The sequence below is a fragment of the Tauraco erythrolophus genome, chromosome 2 (assembly GCF_009769465.1).
Source record: "Tauraco erythrolophus isolate bTauEry1 chromosome 2, bTauEry1.pri, whole genome shotgun sequence".
Taxonomy (NCBI): Eukaryota; Metazoa; Chordata; class Aves; order Musophagiformes; family Musophagidae; genus Tauraco; species Tauraco erythrolophus.
In genome coordinates, this window is record NC_141466.1 from 113100342 (window position 1) to 113121003 (window position 20662).

General features: G+C 41.0%; 1 protein-coding gene across 3 annotated transcripts in view; it reads right to left on the bottom strand.

Moving 5' to 3' along the window:
• Positions 1 to 16571, bottom strand: part of TMEM63A (transmembrane protein 63A) — a 34355-nt gene extending 17784 nt beyond the window's left edge. For all 3 annotated transcript variants that reach the window (XM_086631756.1, XM_086631757.1, XM_086631758.1), the window contains exons 1-13: positions 16483 to 16571; positions 15267 to 15394; positions 14185 to 14381; positions 11839 to 11918; positions 10185 to 10248; positions 8734 to 8771; positions 7373 to 7515; positions 3886 to 3937; positions 2624 to 2732; positions 2155 to 2225; positions 1610 to 1690; positions 870 to 993; positions 369 to 502 (exon numbers count right to left, since the gene is read on the bottom strand). In XM_086631756.1, coding sequence (XP_086487882.1) covers positions 369 to 502; positions 870 to 993; positions 1610 to 1690; positions 2155 to 2225; positions 2624 to 2732; positions 3886 to 3937; positions 7373 to 7515; positions 8734 to 8771; positions 10185 to 10248; positions 11839 to 11918; positions 14185 to 14370 — 1082 coding nt within the window. In that variant the 5' untranslated portion in view covers positions 14371 to 14381; positions 15267 to 15394; positions 16483 to 16571. The remainder of the gene's footprint in view (positions 1 to 368; positions 503 to 869; positions 994 to 1609; positions 1691 to 2154; positions 2226 to 2623; positions 2733 to 3885; positions 3938 to 7372; positions 7516 to 8733; positions 8772 to 10184; positions 10249 to 11838; positions 11919 to 14184; positions 14382 to 15266; positions 15395 to 16482) is intronic.
• Between the last annotated feature and the right edge of the window lie 4091 nt (positions 16572 to 20662).

The following is a 20662-nucleotide window of genomic DNA, read 5'->3' on the forward strand; positions in this document are numbered from 1 at the left end:
GTTTGGTCATCGGACCATTTGCACAGTAGAAAACGGGAGAAATCAGTAACTCATGTTCAAGAGACAATCAGTCTGGCCTCACGTTAACCTACACTGATGGACTGGATCCCACACAGAAGAGAAAGGCTCCTTATCCCAATACATGTCCAGAGACATTTAGTCCCTTAGATATTTTCTTTGCTTGAAGTATAGATTCTAAACGTGCACTTATGGGAAAACTTACCCGAAAGCAAAGCAGACCAAATCCACAGGATGGTGAAGAAGAAGAAAGGAAGAAGAAGCAACATAAGCAAACAAGCAACACAAACAGGAGATCAGTGTACTATTACAGTTAAAAGAGAACAAAAAAGATAGCAGACAAAACTTACTAGGTTGCCATGGATTTCTCTTGAAATGTTACAAAAGCCATTCCCAGTGGGTTATTATAAACAGCTTGTTCCTCTTTTGAATATTCTTCCACCAGTTCATTTCTAACTTTGGTATAATAATCTACAGCATCCTCCTGTCGGGAAATCGATGACTGTTACATCCAAGTACCAGATGGCTAATATCTTCATTAAAATACAGCTTAGACAAGCCAAACCATAGTCTCTCTTCCTCATAGCTACTTCCACAAACTACAAATCGCATCACAACGTGAAGACAAACAAACAGGAAATTTTTCTTGTACTTCAGTTTTTGCACTAAGATTACATTCCGAAATTTTTGGGGAACTCCTTTTCTGCACAGTGCAAGAACATGAAGGATGAGCTATGCGCAGTAAACGAATAAAGAGTTTTCTGAAGCTCAACAGGACGTCACAGAAAAACTATTCCCTACTCTTCTAATGACCTCCCTAGCCCTAACTAAAAACGAAGGCAACCTCTTACCCTTTCGCATCCTCTCATTTCACAACAGCAGAACTGACCGCATGGCTTAGGGTTGATTTGGACCCGCTTGCCGTACTTCTGATGCAGGTGTTCATAGTAAGTCAGGCTTTTTTCTGCCTGTTTTCTGGACAGAAAAACACATCCGTAACAGTTCGCAAGAAACAGCATCAACATTAAACTTAACAAGAACACAATCCCCAAGAGAAGAAGTTATATCAAGGACTGATAACAAATTAATCAGTCACCAAAGACATGCATATACCTTATTTTGGCTACTTAGTATAACTTATTTTCAAGTCTGCAATAGCATTATACAGCCTACACTTGCACTGAGGTTCCACGAGAAAAAACACTGTATAGCCCAGAAGATAATACTTTTTTCTCCTGTGATCAGCACCTCCAGACAAAGAAGCAGAGTCCCAGAGTTAGTAATTCAATTGTTGGTTTTTCCACTTTGCACTGCCTGACAATAATTAAACAAACACATACATAAATAATTAACTAGCAAGTCAAAGCTTATCTTACGCAGCACACAACGCACCACACCTAAAAGAAATGGGCTGAACCCCACAATTCACCTTAAAACACAGCTGCATCTAACAAATCCAGACCAGAACTTTAAGAACAGAATTCATTTCTAGCATGTGCCAGCTTAGTACTGCTGGTATATGCTGATTAAGGACTGGCAAAGAAGTCAAAAAAATTGTGCTAAACTCGGGTAGGTTACAAAAAGCACGCACCTTTTTTTGAAGAGATTAATAAGATTGGCTACGTCATAGCACAGCTGGACCTCCAGCACCGTGCAGGTTGGGTAGGCAGCACTGAAAAGGAAGCAGCACATGAGAACAGCTAGAACAGAAAGCACAACGAAGAAGTTTTCAGAAAGCATCACTGATGTCTGACTGGCGTCTCAATCACTCATTTCATTTCTGAATGAGGCATCACAGAGCGGAGACTTTCAGAGAAATAGTTGCTGAAAGTTACTTTAATAGGAGATGTGCAGCATTATTCTCAATTAAAGGTCATGTGGGAACACGAATGGAAAGTGTGGACACTCAGCCACTTTCTTGGATTCTAATTTTAAGATGGGTGAAATAACTTTCTTGAAAGATAGTCTTTTCTCAATTCTGTCTGAGGAATAAGACATGCGTTTGGAAGATGGACACTATAATATGAATTTTAAACAGTGCAAAATCCAAAAAACATTTCTGCTTGGGCAGGTAACACTACTGGAATAATTTCAAATCTCTTGTTCCTAATGGTACTACGGAAGCATGGAACTTACGTGAAGTGGCCTTGTATTGTCTCTTCTTTTGCAGTTTTTGGAAGACCAGTTATAAACAACGTGCACTTAACCTGCAAGACAAAATGCAACTCCAATTTTGAGAAACCGCATCACGAAAGAGAAAACAAGAATCTGAGGAAGGCAGTGACACAGCACAAGTAGCTGTGTTGTAAAGGGGAAAAAAAGGTAGGAAAGTTTGATTTTGATGGGAGCTGCATTTATTCAAGACAGCACCACATTCACCTTCCACATTGGTAATAAGTTACACCAAAATTTCACAAATCCCTCCCCAACCTGCTTCTCTCCATCCGTTTTCACGATTCACTCAGCCAGGCTTCGCTTTCAGTGAATTCCTTCTCACTTATGGCACATTCTAGGAATCAGAAGGCATCTTAGCAACTTGCTTTTTTAGCATTATCCACTGGCAAACATGCTGTATGTTTTTTTTCACCCCAATACAGAAACTTACTATGTTTTCTTCTTTATAGGTGACATACTTCATGTGATGTCTCATGAAGACAACAGTCAGAATCAGATAAACAACAGCAAAAACCGTGTGCAGCCAAAGAAGATTATTGCTGTCGGACAAAAACGTTATAAACGTGAGAAACAGGGAGAACTAATTGTCCAACTGATACAAGTAGCCATCAAAATGCTAAGCAGATCAGAACCTCTAATTGAACACAAAACAAGGGAAAAAAGGTAGTTACTCGTAGTCAGTCACACCTACACAGATGCCTTACACAGGCATTAGGGTTACCTGTTTATCGTAAGATTCCATGGGTAACAGACCTACAAAGGAAACAGGCATTCTATGACATGGACGTTCTTAGGCAGCGCTCGGCTTGCGCCTTCTCATTCAGATGACCAACAGCACACACCATGCTATTTGCCAAAATGGTTTTTTATTGGCCTTATTGGGTACTGAACTGAGTGCATAACTGACCTCTCCTTGAACACAATCCTTACTCAAATGGAAAAACGCCTAATACAGGGAGTAAACTCTGCTTCTCTTATAGCTCCTTCCTCAAAGCTTACAGAGGTTCTGTTCTGTGAACAGTCCTTCAGTTTCGCAAAGAGCATTAATAATTACAATTAACCTAAAACACAGGAACCTATTTTACAGATAAAAAAGCCCAGCAAAACAAAAAATCCCCACTGGTTACTAGGATCCATAACATGGTTAAAAAAACAGAGTGCATTGGTAGAAGCTCTATTGGACATAGTAGCATGGATATATTGTGGATTGATCAAATTTCACAGCTTTGTATCTCAACTATTTTACAGACTGTTTTTAAAACACATAGAAGTAATTTTAATCGTGATCTTGGATGGGACAAGTATCCACACACACAAATCTGATGTAAGAGAATTTAAATAATTTAAGTTACACATTCTAGCAAAGCTGTCAGCTTTATTTTCCTTCTCAAGTACGGTTTCTTTTAATGTGGAAATTTCTGAGAATAGTATTGCTAGATGTGCAGTCATTAGCCAAGAGAAACATGCAGCATAAGTAGTAAGAGCTGAGCAAGTAGAAGCCAAGTCTCCAGATTTCTTGTCAGCACCATAACTGCATAGCCTGAAGCAGAACGTATCCCAGTTTTAGTTGATGAAGAGTGAATAAGTGATTCCTACCCCATGAGCCACACTGCAAGTATCAATTCATCTGTTTAAGAGACTATGGCAGGAAACAGGCATAAGCATTAAAAGTACTCTGCAAGATTTACTTACCCAGTTTGTAAGTTTACTATAGTCGTTCTTCCAAAACTATAGGGATCTTTATCTAAGAAGAACAAAAACAAGTAGCATAACAAACTGGTGCAACATTCACACGCAAACTATCAGAAAGTCAGCTTCCATTCTATTCTTTTTAAACATTCATACACTTGTTTTTAATGCTGAGCATCTTCATTGTTAAAAAGATTTGGAATCATAATCAATGCTGGTTTACATTGTATTGCAATTTAAAGTTGGAAAAATTACACCACATTCAACCCATCAAGAAAAACAATAGATTATTTTTAAAATCTGAATACTAGATCTTTGCAGCAGTTCCCTTTTCCCCTCTGATCTCCTTTCATGTCCATTAACAACATTGTTTAGGGATCTGAACATATTTCCTTCACATTTTTATTCCATCTTTGCTGATTTCTTATCTCAGTTTTTTTTAACACCATTAATCTAGTGTTGACAAAGCAGCACTGACAACCTTACTAAGGTCAAAACTGAGAAAGTTTATGACATTGTTTAACTTTCCAGATACACTTAGCTCTTTTTCTCTTGTGGATGTATACTCAACTTTCACTTACTTGCATTATCATTTTTTTTAAATACTTGACAGTCTAGAGAAACAATCTTCTAGCATAGACTATTAAACCACATTGCAAGTTAAGTCGTCACAAGAACTGAAAATGCACAAAATCAACATATGGTAGAAGGAGAGGAAGAAGGGAAGATGCACTAAAACTTCACATTTGTTTTTCAGCTGTTTCCCAGCATCACAAAAATTAACGCAGGAAAACAGAAGCTGTATTCTCCTCCTTTGGAAGGCCAGCCATACTCTGACATTTGAATTAACAGAGAGCATCTGTTGGTATCCAAGATATTACAACTTTTATAAAATTGTAGTTGGAGAAGGTCAGTGCACACAAATTGGTGCATATTACAAAATCCGTTTTGCTACAAATATACCAGTAGTAATCAGACCAAAAGAGGGAATTACGCTCTGTAAGTTCTTTGAAGGCACTGCCATCTCTCTCTTTACTTTATGAAGAAGGTGAAGATAACAACTAGGGCACCAATCGCGTTGGATTTGATTCTGCAAAACTAGGGATCCTGGCTGAGAACACAGAGTTGGAGAGCAAGGATGGAGAAGTGACTGTGAAGTGATAAAGGGTCCTTTGAAAGAACAAAAAGAAAAGAAATGCAAAGAAGAAAAAAAGAACAGCAATGGTCTTTAAGAAAGCAGATATATTAATATAAGCAGAGAATTGCTAAGAAAGAGCTCGTAAAAGGGAAGTCAGAGATGGTAGTGCCACAAAGATACCACACTGGTACCTGTAAAGGCACAGGTACAACGCGTCCCATTACAGACGAGGGTTAAGTCACAAGCTCTTCAAAACACAGGTAGGAGTAAAATGAAACCAAAAACTAGGCCACATTATTAAGGACAACAGAAGAGAATAAATTGTAGGAAGAAAGATCAGCAAGGTCGGTACACAAAATAAGATGCAATTGTGGTGGTATAAGAACAAATAAAACAAAACACAAGGAAATATTCCGCTTGAGAACTCCTGGAAAAAAACAAATCAATTTTGGGTTTTTTCTGCATCACTATTCACCAAGATTATCAACAGTGAACAACTTTGTAAACATGATTCTATGATTTTGACAACACTGATACAAAGTCAGGTGTAAAACGGGCTTATAAGGGGTCATTATCAAAAACGGAAAAATGTTTAGACAGGATTTAAGAGAGTTCTGTCCACCAGTATTCTCATTAGCACCCTGAACAGCAGACTAGAGGACACGGTTATTGTATTTGTTAAGTGCGAGTTAATAATGGAAAGGGGCAGATGTCAAATGGCAGACATAATCAGGACTAGACTGCAAGAAAGGTGAAGTAATTATTTGTCTAGTCAGGACTGACAAAGACCCTGCAAGAAGATTTGTCCAGTTTTGAGCCATAAACCAAAACAGAAGGGAACAATGGGAGACACTCTAGCTAGATAAAAAAAAGTTCAGAGGTTGGCTGATGATTTTATGATCATACAAATGGAAAACATTTCTCATTAATGACCAAATTAACTGGTCTGGTTTATCAAAAAGAGGAAAAAGCACAGATGCATTGATAATCCTCAAGTAGCTATAATCCCTCAGCAAATTTGCTGAGGATATCAAGCTGTGTGGTGTGGTTGACACTCTGGAGGGAAGGGATGCCATCCAGAGGGACCCTGACAGGATGGAGAGGTGGGCCTGTGAGAAACTAATGAAGTTCAATAAGGCCAAGTGCAAGGTCCTGCACGTGGGTCGGGGCAATCCCAAGCACAAGGACAGACTGGGCGGAGAATGCATTGAGAGCAGCCCTGAGGAAAAGGACTTGGGAGTGCTGGTGGATGAGAAGCTCAACACAAGCCGGCAATGTACGCTGGCAGCCCAGAAAGCCAACCGTATCCTGGGCTGCATCAAAACAAGCGTGGCCAGCAGGTCGAGGGAGGTGATTCTGCCCCTCTACTCTGCTCTCGTGAGACCCCACCTGGAATACTGCGTTCAGCTCTGGAGTCCCCAGCACAAGAAGGACATGGAGCTGCTGGAGCGAGTCCAGAGGAGGGCCACAAAGATGATCTGAGGGCTGGAGCACCTCTGCTATGAAGACAGGCTGAGAGAGTTGGGGCTGTTCAGCCTGGAGAAGAGAAGGCTCCGGGGTGATCTTATAGCAGCCTTCCAGTGCCTAAACGTCTACAAGAAAGCTGGAGAGAGATTTTTTACAAGGGTATATAGTGATGAGACAAGGGGCAATGGCTTTAAACTGAAAGAGGGGAGATTTAGATTGGATATAACAAAGACATTTTTTACATTGAGGGTGGTGAGGCACTGGAACAGGTTGCCCAGAGAAGTTGTGGATGCCCCATCCCTGGCAGCGTTCAAGGCCAGGTTGGATGAGGCTTTGGGCAACCTGGTGTAGTGGAAGGTTTCCCTGCCCATGGCAGAGGGGTTGGAACTAGATGATCTTGAATGTCCCTTTCAACCCAAACCATTGTATGATTCTATGGCTCTAAGATATTGCCAAGAGTAAAAGAATAATCTATTCTCCCTAGTGATCTTAATTTGCAGCAAAAGAGATTCAGATTGGACGCTAGAAAAAGATTTCTCAACTGTGAAGACAGTTTCCATCAGCAATCACCACCAGTAAAAATCATAAAGAGTGCCTAGATAAACACCAGTTAAGAAAGCATAAATCAAGTTAATCCTGCCTTGAGCCTTCCATGTCTGCATGCGGTCTGTCGCCTTGTTTCTGAAAACAGTTTTTGCCAGACATTTAAAGAACCCTCTACTCTCATACAAATTTCACACAAAATCACATACACATCAAACTGAGGGAGGGGGAACCAAACCAAACCAAGCCTTATGACATTTACCAAAATTAAAAAAAATCCTAAAAGCTTTTGCAATGATATAAACCACAAAATTCTTCTCAGAATACAAAAAAAGTTCTTACCAAGTAGATCACCTGATAGGTTGACAGGCAATATGACACACACAGACAAAATGCTGACAGCAATCAACAAACAGATGATGTGACGCTGGAAGGCAAGGTAATGTATGGCATCTTCACCACATCTCTCATGAATCTCGTCATCACTGCATCATAGACAGAAAAGCACATGGTCAGCCTACTTAATATCCTTGGGGTTTTGGGGGGTGGTTTTTGAACATACATTAACTTCTCAGTCTCCTCAGTGACACCTCCATCAATCCCCATCCGTTTTCAACATGGCTGTGTTCTTTCACGCATAAATTTGAGTTCCACAAGTGTCTTTTTCTTACACAGTATCAACAGAAAAAAATTAATACGAGGGGCAATTACAAGATGTTGTCAAAATTACAGTGTTGTCAAAATCAATTACAAGACAGAAACAAGTAATCTGAAAAGCAAATATAAATCCAAATTCTTTTTTATCAGCCTAAAAGAGGTCAAAGTCATTTGCTGTGACCTCCTGCTTTATGACAGTCACAAGGTGTTAAGCCTGGCTCTCAAACTTTAAGATCGCACTGTGACAGTGTTTACTCATCTCCATAAAGGCTCCCCACGAGGAAAATGACAACAGAATCACCTTACTCTTATGACATCCAATGAACAGAAGATATTAACAGGCTTTGCAATGACCTCTCATCACCTACCCATTGCCAGCAGGACAGATCATTAAATACGAATTCTTGGAAAAGCAAGGAACTGAACTAGCAAAAATGGAGAAAGACAGGCTCAATCCTCACTCCTTTTTTGTTTCAATGTACCCAAGCTAGAAATTGATTTTTAAAAATCTTGATTTACTAAGCCCCAAGAGATACAAAGAACAAACATCACATGCCTAATGTTCAGTTTCTGGGAAACAGTAGGAGGGACTTTTCCTAGTTCGTCAATTCCAGCCCCAACTAAACCACCAGTTCTCCACAGAAATCCTTGCAGGGAAACCTGGTTTCCTGCCCAGGGCCCTACTGGCTTCAAACAGGGGAACACCCACACAGTACTCTTTGAAGGGTAAAAGCCTAGAGCCTAGTTATTAGCTCGGAATCCATATAAATGCCATAGATTCACTTAGGTTCACACACTGTCCCAAGATCAGTAAGTCCCTGGGCTGCCAACAGAAGGACGACTGTATCCTGAAGAAGTATTCCCATAAGATGATCTTGTTTTCGCACTCTCTTTCCACCCTACCTGTATCACTGTTTGTATTAAATTCTATCTAGTCAAGGGAAAAAAAACCAAAAACAAACACATTTTTGAATGCAAACCCCCTTTGCTAATTTAAAAAAGAGCAAAGCAATCCACAGCTCACTATTTCTGTTTCATACACTTACTGCATCCGAAAAGCAGCTGTCATCCAAGAACAAAACCCCTACAAATAAAGAAGGAAGTTTTTAGGAGCTAACATAGAAAAAAATACAGTCTCTAATCTGTACAATTAAGAGAAGTGTTTCTATTACGTCAAACTCTTAGCTAAAAAGTTGGCAGTTTGTTGCTCTGAAATAATTTAGAAACATATACAAAAATACCTCATACTCTACATACTTTTTACAAGATACTTCATATATCTGTCTTCAGAGACTATTTAAGGGTTTTTTTTATTACTTGCATGTTTATTGCTTGAGCTTCTTAAAATTATACAAGTGTGTCCAAAACCCATCTTCCATGAACAGCTGTGGCTTCTAAGAAATTGCTTTTTTAAAGAATTGTTTTAGCACAGAGAAGGTGATTATTTTTTCCAAAATCATTTCCAGAGACTTCAGTTTCAAGGATAATTTCCGTGAGAGCCTAATACAAGTTAATCAGTTAAACAGTAGTTAGAAACAACGCTGTGATTACATTAACAGAAAGGCTCCTTACATAGGTTTACAACTCCTCCTATGAAACTGTACAGCAGAGATCACATCCCACTGAATGTTCCAGTACGGTTCAAAAAAGTCTTGTCTCTCAAAAGGCCTCTTCTTTCAAGCGACTAATATCGAGCTAGAGACACACGTTTTTATCCAACGGTTTCAATGACAAAGTTGCTTTAAGGTTTTAAAAAAGATGAAGAAAACCACGCAAATAGCAGAGCAGTCCTCATCAAACACCAGTATGCTTTTGATGTTCACACAGTTATTTAGTTATAAGGCTAGATATTAAGTTGATACATATATAAAACATCAAAACGTCGGCTGCCACCATTGGACAACTCTGGCGTGGTTCATTCTGAAGCTGCGACACAAAACGATGCAGAGATCTGTGAATTCAAAGACTCCAGAGAGACCATGGACGGAACCAATTAAAAGCTTGGCCAAAAATTTATGTTTCACTCCAAACCAGTTTTAATATTAAGAGGACATGGCATTATTACGAGCCTCACACTTGCATCCAGTTTTCTCATCTTTGTGAGGAAGATAATGCACTATAAAGACCAACTCGGTATTATTTGCAATGTGAACATAATGTAACTTTCTGAACTGTTATTTAAGCACAAATTATTTAGTGGTCTCTTTTCTTCCTTGTCTCCCCTTTGAAACACTAACATATAATCTGCCTCCTAATTAAAAAAAACCCAAACACTTTAGAACAACACCACAAGATACTGGTTTGTGATATGGCAATAGCTTGTCAGGAAATGGAGAGATTACAGTTCTATAAAATCACAACGCATAAATTTTTGCATATAGATGGTCTTCCCGTTTAATGACTGGTTCATTGGGCTAGGTGGAACAGCAAATTTCAACAGATTCCATGACATAGTTTACATTAAAAAAAAAACCAATCAAAACTCTAGAATACTTACCCTATCATATTCAAGATCTTCAGGTACTGATGAAGATGTTGACAATCGGTTGTATCTCGATTCACTAAAATACATTAAATGACACTTTTAATTGTCTTTAATAACAGATGATGCAACTCCACATAATTATTTCAACTCTAACAATTCTGAAGTAACTAAGGGAAGTAGCACAAAACCACTTTTTCACTTATGAAAGCTGTTGTTTTCATCTTGTAGCATATGCTTAATTATAGAAATTTTGCTGTGTCTCATGTTGAAAAGGGAGGACACGTGAGCTCCTGACATGAGAGCATTTAACTGAACTAGAAAGAAAAGCATGTTTTACTGGCATATTAAACCACGGCAACATCAGAGAACGCAACACAGGTTTGGAAGCCTAGCAAGAAACAGATTTGCAAGGTAGCTTCCTGTTCAGATATTCCTCATTACCAGCCACCACCTCTATTCTCTCCACCTCTCTTCCTTCATATTACAGCCCTACACAAAGTTTCTCTGCACAACTTAAATCCCTTATCTGCAAGGCCACCTCCTCACACAAATTCAGTCCTGTAGCAAGGCTACAAATTTTAGGGACTCTGTCGCCCTCAAATATAGCAAAGTACCTGTTTTTGGTCTCTTGCTAAAAAGAAACGTTGTAATGGTGAGGTGCCCATAATTACAGGACAATGCATGTTAAAATGGTGTGTGTTCACAGGTGGATCTATGACAACGTTGAGCTAGCTGGCTCAGGTCGCAGTCCAGCCAGGACAATAATGTAGGCTTGTAGGGGTCTGACTGGGCAAGGACCTGTTTGTCCCATGCAGGCCTCTGCAGCCCACGTGGAACCCTATAACAGAGCATCTTCACTCTTGCTGCCTGAGATAGCTGTCTCAGTTATTGCCCTTTTTTTTTCACTCTGTCACCTAATTTTTAAAATTGCACATGGATTACACCTAAAACCACATTTTGAGTCCTTTCCTGTTGCTTAGCTGTGAATTTACCACAACTTAGTCACACCACTAGTATCAGGAAGAGGCTCACTGTTGAAGTTTACCCACTTCATAAGTAGACAGCTAGCTTTTAAACATCCCAAGACATCATCCTGTAGAAATAATATTTAAAAATAATAATAACCAAAAGCTCATTTGCAGTATTACTAAAATCAGTGAAGAAATTCAGAAACTTGCAACAACATATTTTTTTTTTATTTTTAAATAAAAATTATGGCAGAATTTTTTGCCATATTATGCCAGAAATATTATGGCACAGGCTGCATAGAGAGCTCTGGGAAGATGCTGGGCTTGAGCCAAGATAAACATAGTTAATATCTTTCTATCGCAGAAACACACTTCAAACATCAATGTGTGGGTACGTGACATGTCAGCAGACAAGCAGCTCATTTTCCTTTCTCCACTTCCTTAACCCACAACTGTAGAATGAAATTCATGACAGTGCCAAGCACACAACTTTATCACGGAAACCACAAAGAGTAACTCTGTGAGCAGGACGTATTTCGCAAAAAGCAGCATGAGAACCTTTTTAACAAATACGTGCATGCGATTACGAACGTATCTAATTGATACAGATGCACGTAATTTAAGCCCTTTTTACGGTACCTACTTCCACATTCCCCAAATGGTTTCAACGAGTCAGTCTGATGGCATATCTGTTTTACCTTTCAGCTTCTGACACCAGAGCAACTCGACCGTAGTCCCAGAATCTCTTTCTTATAATGGAAAATAGTAATATTAAAATCTAGAAAACAAAACCAAAGATCTTTGAATATTTATTTTTCCACTTCATAGTAATCATTCTTAGGTGCACAAGAACTGTCAAAAAGTGCTGTCCTAGCTCCTAAACCAACTGTTGCATGTTAACCAATCCAACGGTGGCCATGCTACAAACCAGCCTGCCTGGGACAAGAACACCTGCCTTCCTGTTCTGATTTACAAAGGAGGAGAACTGCATGCAAAAATACTTCTGAACTGCAAGTGCATGAAGGTTTGCAACAGGAAAAGTAGCCAGTAGTACTTCAGAGGAAGTCAAAACTTTCATAAATACACCTTTACTATTATTCATTATGTAATGACCAGAACTACGATGGAAGTCTTGCAATTTTATTTTATCTTATTTTTAAACAGTTATGTAAACAGGCTGTAAGGGGCTCGACTATTTTCTCAAATATGAGAATTATTTTTATTCTCAGTAAAATAATATATTATTATAACTCATAAACCCTAGAAACCTACTTTTGATCTCTGCAATGTATTTTTTATCTCCTCCCTGTATTTTCTTTTTTTGAAAGAGACTAAGATAACAAGAAAAAAAAAATCCAACCATGTATTCCTTAGATGCATTTCCTTTTTCTTTTTTTAAAGAAACAAGTTGCTCTGTATGAAGCAATGAAGCAGAAGTAACAAGACCTGTTTTCTATACATATGTAGCATAGGCTCTCACCTCCTAGCCCCTCCTACATCCCATACCTGTTTGGCTAGAAGGTGGTGCTAGTGATGTAACTTACTTGGATCTATGCAAATACCAACTGGCCAGCCAGGATACATGTCAAGATTATCTATGTGTCAAGATTACACAGCTAATTTCCGTATTTCACAATGAATAAAACCTTCTTATAAAAGCCTTCCTCCCGAGAGAGAATATTAATTAAGATCTTCCTCCTTCATCTGGCCGTCAAACTTCATGCAAGCAGGAAAATTCTCTAGACTCTTTGACAACTTGGGCTGAAATTGGCTAATGTATTCTATGGTTATTAGGAGGAACTGCCAGACAAAAATGGGAAGACAACGCAATATATAAACGTCAATTTCTCAGGAAACCAGTCTAGAAATAACATTCAGAAACCCATCAACTGACAGTTACTAAAGGGATCTGCAGTAAACATGTCATGAACACAGAAATACAAGAGTTGCTAAATAAATTGCAGTACTTGGTACTTGAAGAAGAGAGGAGCCTTCTACACTGCGTCTAACTCTCCACCTAATGCTGTTTGAGAGGAGGCTTCAACAGGAAGGAACTCAAAAGTGGAGACTCAGCATCTTAAAATGCAACCACAGCTTTTAAAAAAAGTCTCCCAGAACGCTCCAACTAAATCTCATTAAATGCTGTGTAATCTGTCACACAGAGCAGTAAATACTGTACATCCTCAGAAAATGGATTTATGGTAGCATGCTGCACACACCAAATCAATAGCAAGAACGCCAGTACCTAACTTTTAGGAACACCCTCTACGTTCCTACAGAACTACCAGCTCAGACCTTACGCAAGTAGTTTTAAGTTTCTCCACAGTAGCTTTCTAGAACTCAGGAACCATGAGATTCCTTTAGTCTCATTTTACTATCAGAAACCTCAGTTATCAGGCCAATTTCAGATCTACAGTTCTTTTTCTGGTGGCTTAAGACCACCATATGAAACTTACAGAAATAGCCATAAGTTTTATTGGAGTCTCAGGCCTTCAGGTCAGCTCCAGTTTTGGAGCCTCCAGACGAGCAACTAATCCTGTTCCTCCTTTGGTCAGGACTGAGCTGATCAGTATATTATTTCCTCAACAGCTTTATGAAATCTAACTAAAAAAAGAATAAATCTCTGAAATGACTGATTTTCCATATTGTATTTCCTTTTGAAAAACAATCAAGTTAGCAATGGTGTTCCCTTCCCAAAAAGGTACCCAGTACTTAAACCCAGAGCAAGGAAAAAACGTTCTTGCAGTTAAGACAAAACATAGAAATTCGAGCTACCACTACAAAGCCCACCATGACTCCACATACAGATCCTATGACACTGCACACTCTCTACATCTACACATCCAACATACAATGACACTGTCATCCCACATGTATCAATACTTGAAAAGTGTTTTCATGGTCCCAGGATGGCCTTAGCACATTTCTTATTCTGAAAATTCTCACAGACAAATCCCTACCTGTTAAATAAGAGAATTCTGAACAATATAACTTCTGAGAAGGCCACAAGGATTTTCAATACAAGAAATAGAAACTGGGCTTACAAAAAAAAAGGTTACATCAAGCAGCAGGACAGTTGGGATTCCACCAAAAGTTACTCCTTGGAGCACCGTGCTGCCCCGGGCAGTGCTGTAGCAGTATGTCTCATTTGTTGAGTTGAAAGGTACAGTTCTGTTCCAGAAGTAGACTAGATGAGAATGTCCAAAACCCAAAAAAAATAAAGGGTTCATTTTGTCTTTCCCTTAAAAAAAAAGAAAGAAAAGAAAAAAATGAAACAACCATGTGAAAAGCCTGCCTGGTATTTATCAGATGTACTAATGTTACAAGAGTAAAAAGTACAGGAAGACTCAACCAGGAAACCACTTCAGAAGTAAAGTCATATTTGACAATCTTTCGCTGTAAAATATTTCACAATAACTGACAGGCTCAGTTAGTAGTAGTGCCCAAGCAAGAACTCCAGACCACGTCCTCCAAGACATTCGAGGAAGACTATGGAAGATCTACCCAAAACAAACTTCTAACCTACAACATTAAACTACTTATTCCAGCCTGGATTCTGACTCTAGGAGTAATGCAGGGCATTAGATATTCCAACAACAGCAGTTTGAAGATTTTGCTCCTAGGTGACGAGTGTGTGAACGTATCGGCTTGTGAACTTTGTATTCAAACGTCAACACCTTGAGATTATTAAAAAATTCGTCACTAATTCCACAGAAAAGAACTACTACACAAATACACATTGTCCTCTCTGTTCTTGGAATACTGTATGATTTTCCTTTTTTAATAGGAGAATTCAACTGACAGAACAGCACAGTAATTACAGTATATCATGAACAAGAAAGAACAAAGGGCATTTCTGATTTTCCAAGAAAACAGCCATCTACCTCATTTTAGTCAACTGACCTGCTCAGACAAAGTAGTAACATGCAAGAATGGACAAGATTTGGCTATCAATACAAAGGTCTTTCTATCAGTGCAGGCAATTTCTCACTTCTTTTGGGGCTTTCCACTTCAAACATTTCTTTTCTTGGATCTTATTAACATTGATGGTTCCCATGTACTTGGGACAAAAACACGCTTCATGCAGAACACACTTCTGACTAATAAATTCGTAAAGAAAACATACCCTCAAAAACCCTATCCTTTGAAAGTAAATATCGCAGATCCTCATCACAGGTCCAGGGACACTAATTTTGGGATACCATGTCTCTGTATGAAGAATGCACGTCTCTGACGACAGCACTATTCTGGATGCTGAAAACAAAACAAAACCAAAACAAGAATATGAGTAACTACAAGTTCTCCCTTTAAACAGCAGAAAAATAGCATGGAGAATATTCCTCCCAAAGCAGCACTTACTCCATGCTGGACTGTGTGACACGGTGGGGAAGAACTTTTGTCGCAACTGATGTGTTTCAACACCAGAAAAAAAAAAAAAAACACAAACAAAACAACAACAACAAAAACATTTGTGCCGTGAAGTTACCTTTGCTTTCTAAGGGTTTAAAGTTAGTGCTGACAGAAGACAAAAGTATTTTCGAACACACTTTGGAAACCTGCACCACAACGACCGCAGTCGTTTTAAGCACGCTTAAAACTCAACGACACGCTAAGTTTTAAGTAACGCGCTGGATCTTATCAGACGCAGTTTCCAACTCCTGAAAACTATCAGTTTTAAACAAGCCGGCTGTCGGGAAGGTAGGGAGAACAGCCAGACCTCCCAGCGCTGCAGTTCAGCTGCAGCAACCACCGGAGCTCGCGTCCTTCCCAGGGAAGGCGAGCGCCGGTACGGGCTCTGGAAACGGGAAACCGTCTCCCTTATTTTGGCTGCGGCCCCGACAGCGGCCCCGGCCCCGGGAGCGGCGCGAAATGGGGGCTGGCAGGGCGCTTCCCCAGGCGGCACGGCGGACAACCCCGGGGCTGGTAACCGGCGCAGGGAGCCAGCCCCTTCGCTCCCTGCTCGCCGCCGGGCAAGGCGGCTGCGCGGGGGTCAGCCTCCCGCCCTGCGCCGCCCCTCCGCGGGGAGGGGACGCCCCCGGGGCTGCCCCCCGCCGCCCGCCCCGAGCCCGCGGAGGGCCGGGGTCCCGCTGCGGCGGCGGACGGGACAGCGGGGAGGAGGCCCGGTTTCCTCAGGAGGGCCGGGCGGAGGGGAACGGGAGGCAGCGCAGCCCGCGCTCCGGCGGCCGCCCCTCAGGGCTCGCCTCGCCCTCCCTCTCCCCTCCCCTCCCCGCGGCCGGACCTGCCCCGAGACCGCCTCAAGCAGCCCCTGGCCGTCCCGTCCTCACGCAGCGCCGCCGACCAGGGCTGCTGCCACCGGCAGCGCCGCTCCCGCCCTCCCTTACCTGCACGGCGGCGGCTGCCACCTCTCCCCTCCCTCCCTTCCTCTCCCGTCTCGTCTCGTCACCACACGGGGCGCGGCACCGAAGCACCGTCCCGGCCCCGGAGTTCGGAGCCTCACCAAGTCCCGGGCGCCGCGCATGCGTGCCCGGGCCCAGCCCCGCCGCCGCGCCGGGGCCGGCGGTTTGCGGCCGGGGCGGCGGCCGATGGATTCCCGCCTCCGCCCGTCGCTCCCGGGGGAGGACAGCCCCAAAGGCGGCCGCCTCTGTCGGTGGGGCTGTTGCTGCCTCTCGCTTCTCCAGCCTTCTTTTCCAGACTCTGAAGCGCTTCCCTCAGGGAAGGGACCCTGTAATAAAATAACTGGAGGGAAAGTTGCTGTCGGTTTTTTTTTGCGCTGCTGTCCCTTTTCATCCGCTGCCGGTATGACATGGAGGTTGTTTTAGGTGCTCCTGGCTTATCTACGAAAATTCTATGCTGGATCCTAAAGAAGAAATCTCTGGTGAAGAACGGAGGATTTCCCAACTACTTGGTGATTTCTCAATTTTAATGTAGTCTGGACTACAGTGCTCTGGTTTGAAGGAAACCCTTTTGTGCCTCTATGACTCACATTGTCCATTAACATTAAAAAAAAAACCCAACAAAACACAAAAAAAACCCCCAAACAGATCTTTTCATAGCAAAAAAGGAAGAAGATACGTGAGATTTCAAGAGAGATTTCACAATTCTCTATCTGGTAAAGTGGACAAGCGTGCAGGTACAAGTGGAGCGGGCCGTACACTAAGATGGTTGACTCTGAAACAGGTAGTAGTAGTAATGTGAATGTTCAATAAAACATTGAAACCCCACTGTCTCCACACACTTATAAAGAGAGAAATAGCATTTGAATGTTGTAAATTGGAAAAAAAAAAAAAAAAAAAGAGAGACCTAGGGAGTTTAACTTGATGTGTTTGTGACAAAGCTGGGATGACATTGATTCCCAGCCATCCCCAAGGATGTCTTAGCCTTTACCCAGGTTAATGGCTTCCAGCCAACAGACCAGAAGCGCGGTACAGCAGGGCCCTGCTGTCCACCTCTTCTCTACGCTTTATTTTAGTGTTCCCTCAACAGCCATTTGATACCCAGCATTGCCAACCATCATCATCCTCCTGTGTCTTCATCCTTTGCCTCTGATTGGCATGATTGACCTCAATGAGCAGCAGGCATCTGAGGAAGAAGACAACTACAGTAATGATGAAGTTGTAACTGTTCAGAGGGAGGCAGGGAGACTGCTTGCCTTCAAAGATTTGCAGCCTACCTCCAGTCTTGTGGATGAAGCAGCAGTGATGTTTCAAAACAGCTACCGACCCTAAAAACATCCATGATTGCTTTGCTCTGTCAAATCCTTGTTTCACTTTTCAGGAATTCCTGCTCAGACGAGAGCAGCATTTGACTGTACATATGCTATGTGCCTTCCTCCACTCCATCCCACAAAAAGGGAAAGGTTCTAGTTATCTGCAGTAACTTAGAGACCTTTCAAGATAGAATTTCGTAATTTATCTAACAGCAGCCTTGTAGATAGCCTGTTATTTTAACTTGGCCATAAGAATCATGTTAGTTAGAAAACGGCATAAAAGTTCTCAGCTCAAAACAGAGTGGTTCAGATTCACTGCTGGAATAAAGAAATTCCACCATTGTTGAATTATGTTAAATATTTTAGCTTTAAAGCACACTCTCTTCTACTTAGGGCTGTGTTGGTGGGAAAGTTGTTTGGCATGAGTGTAGCAGAGTAATTATTCCATTCTATCTTTTCTGAAATAACTCTTCCTGTGGATAGTTTATTTCAAAACAGGAATTCAAAGCAGAACAGTTATAATTGCTTTCTTTTGAATTAAATTTTACTGATGTAGCTGCAGCAGATGTAGGTAAAGCCTCAGTGTATGCTGGCAGCTCTTAGACTTCTAGGACCTAAATCCATTTGGTTGATTTTCTCATTGATTTCTTAAGCTGTTTCTACGTTTCATTCTTGCCTTATTTTTCAAAATTAAGGTGGCCTTGCTCTGGCTAGACTGTCTTACTCTGTAGCATAAAATAGGTGATATTGAGTGATCTCGACATTGTAGTCTTGACATTCTTTGTTTTGAAGACTTTTGCCCAACTACAAAATCATTTTTCCCTCTCTTTCTCACAAGAATAACATCAAGCTTTTGTCATTTGTTGGGGTTTTTTTTCCTTCCTCTGTCTAGACAGGCTCTTTAGCTAAGTGGTGTGATTTTGTTTATCTCTAATTTCAACAGCAGAGTCACATTTCCCTCCTCCCTACCTCTTGTAAATAGGGTTTTGTTTACCACTGTCTGTTCTTTTGGTGACAAAAGCCACATACTGTCATTAGTTAGCAAACGTTTAATTATGTTGCTAGAGCAGATGGGAATCCAGCCTCAGGACCTAGAGAGCAGGTCAACAGAATTTAAAATTCTTCAATCTTCCTTGTATTTTGCATGTTCCATATCCATTTCAACAGCTCTTTAGCACCAAGTTGAACAAGTGTGCGGGGTATTTACACTTACATGTGTGACTCTTCCCTTACTTTATTAAATGACCTTATGGCTGAAGAGCTCCACTGTCACTTTAGTTTGATTTATCACAGCAGGACTTCCCTTGATGGGTGAAATCACAACAGGACATCAAGAGTCTCTGGACGTGAGTAGCAGGTGGCCTGATGCTTTACCATGCATGGCAACTCTCGCCGTGGTTTCTTCTCTCTGAAGAAACTCACCAGCCCAGCTTGCTGTTCCTTACTTATCTGCCTATTCAAATATATCTTAATGGATTTAATTCAGGCTTCCAGCCTGGCAGCCTTTTGCTATCTTTTAATCTTTGCCTTCATCTAGCAATCTGTTTACAAGCCTCAATATACCAAAGGACTTAGTGTGGGCATTATGGAGTCTTCCTTTGAAAGGCCTGAGCATTAATATGTGTATAATAAAAACAAACAAATAGAAAAATCTGGACAGATAGACAGATTTAAATGAACCCTAATCATAGCACGAATAAGCAGCAAGTGTTGTTTTAAATTAACAATTTACACTTGGTTTCTCTCTATACTTATTAATTGTTTTTGTAGTGCTGCTTCTCATTCGTAGATAATATGTTGATTTTCGAGGTAGAAACAGCCTTGCATTAAAGTTGGAAAGTATTTCTATTAATCAAGAGAATTGACTGTTATACAAAATATTTCACCAAATATATCTAGCGATATGACAGAAATTTGCTTTTCTTTTATTTTACATTTTGTGTCAGGCAGGAAACGGTGAATGTGGCATTGGTATTGATGCTTTAGCATGATTAGTTTTTCTCATGGTCTTCTTCAAGTTAAATTTGGATGAAAACTGGAATTTTATTAAAATGCACAAGTAACTGCAATCTAAAATAACAGTACTGAAAACTATGGGGAAATGTAAAATAGAGAAGAGTAAGCGTATTTTGCATTTAAACTTGATTTAGGAAATGGTGACTTGTTGTCCCTACTTCGTGTACTGAGCTCGTTGGTTTTGATCATCCTGGTTATGTCTAAAGGGGGATCTCTGTGAGTGCTCCTAGGCTTCCGTACCGGTACCCCAGCTATAAACACTGCCGAACCCGGCCGCGACAGCTGCCAAACCTTGCCGTAGCCCTGCCTGGGCTAGGGCAGGCCTATGTCTTACGAGGGGGTGACGCATGGACTTCCTCATCACTCGCCTGTGCACAGTGTGAGGTTTTAAACCTTTGTTTTGTGGATAGTTGCAGCTGTGGAGGATCTTTTGCTAATAGGATTTTCAGGTTTATTATTTGCTTGTCGAAATGCAACCGCTCTTGCTGTGACACACTTTGACACAAAACTAGGACAAGGTGACCTGAAACATGGATGACTTCATTGTTTTCTGAATGTACATATTATCTTAATGCCTATCCGTGCGTTAACCCTGTGTGTATAGAAGCTGAACAGAGTTAATGCATAGGTGGCATAGCACTAACTATTATTAAGGCGGCTCCCTGAGCAAGAGAGGGAGATGGAGACACCATCTGTCACAATCTGGTCACTCCCACTGCAGAGGACAGCACCTGGCCACATGATCCATTGGATTTAGCTGAATCAGGGAGCAAGTGTATTTGTCACCGGTGTAAAGTATCAAACCACTTATAGCTTGTAATGTTTTCCTGTTCTCAGTT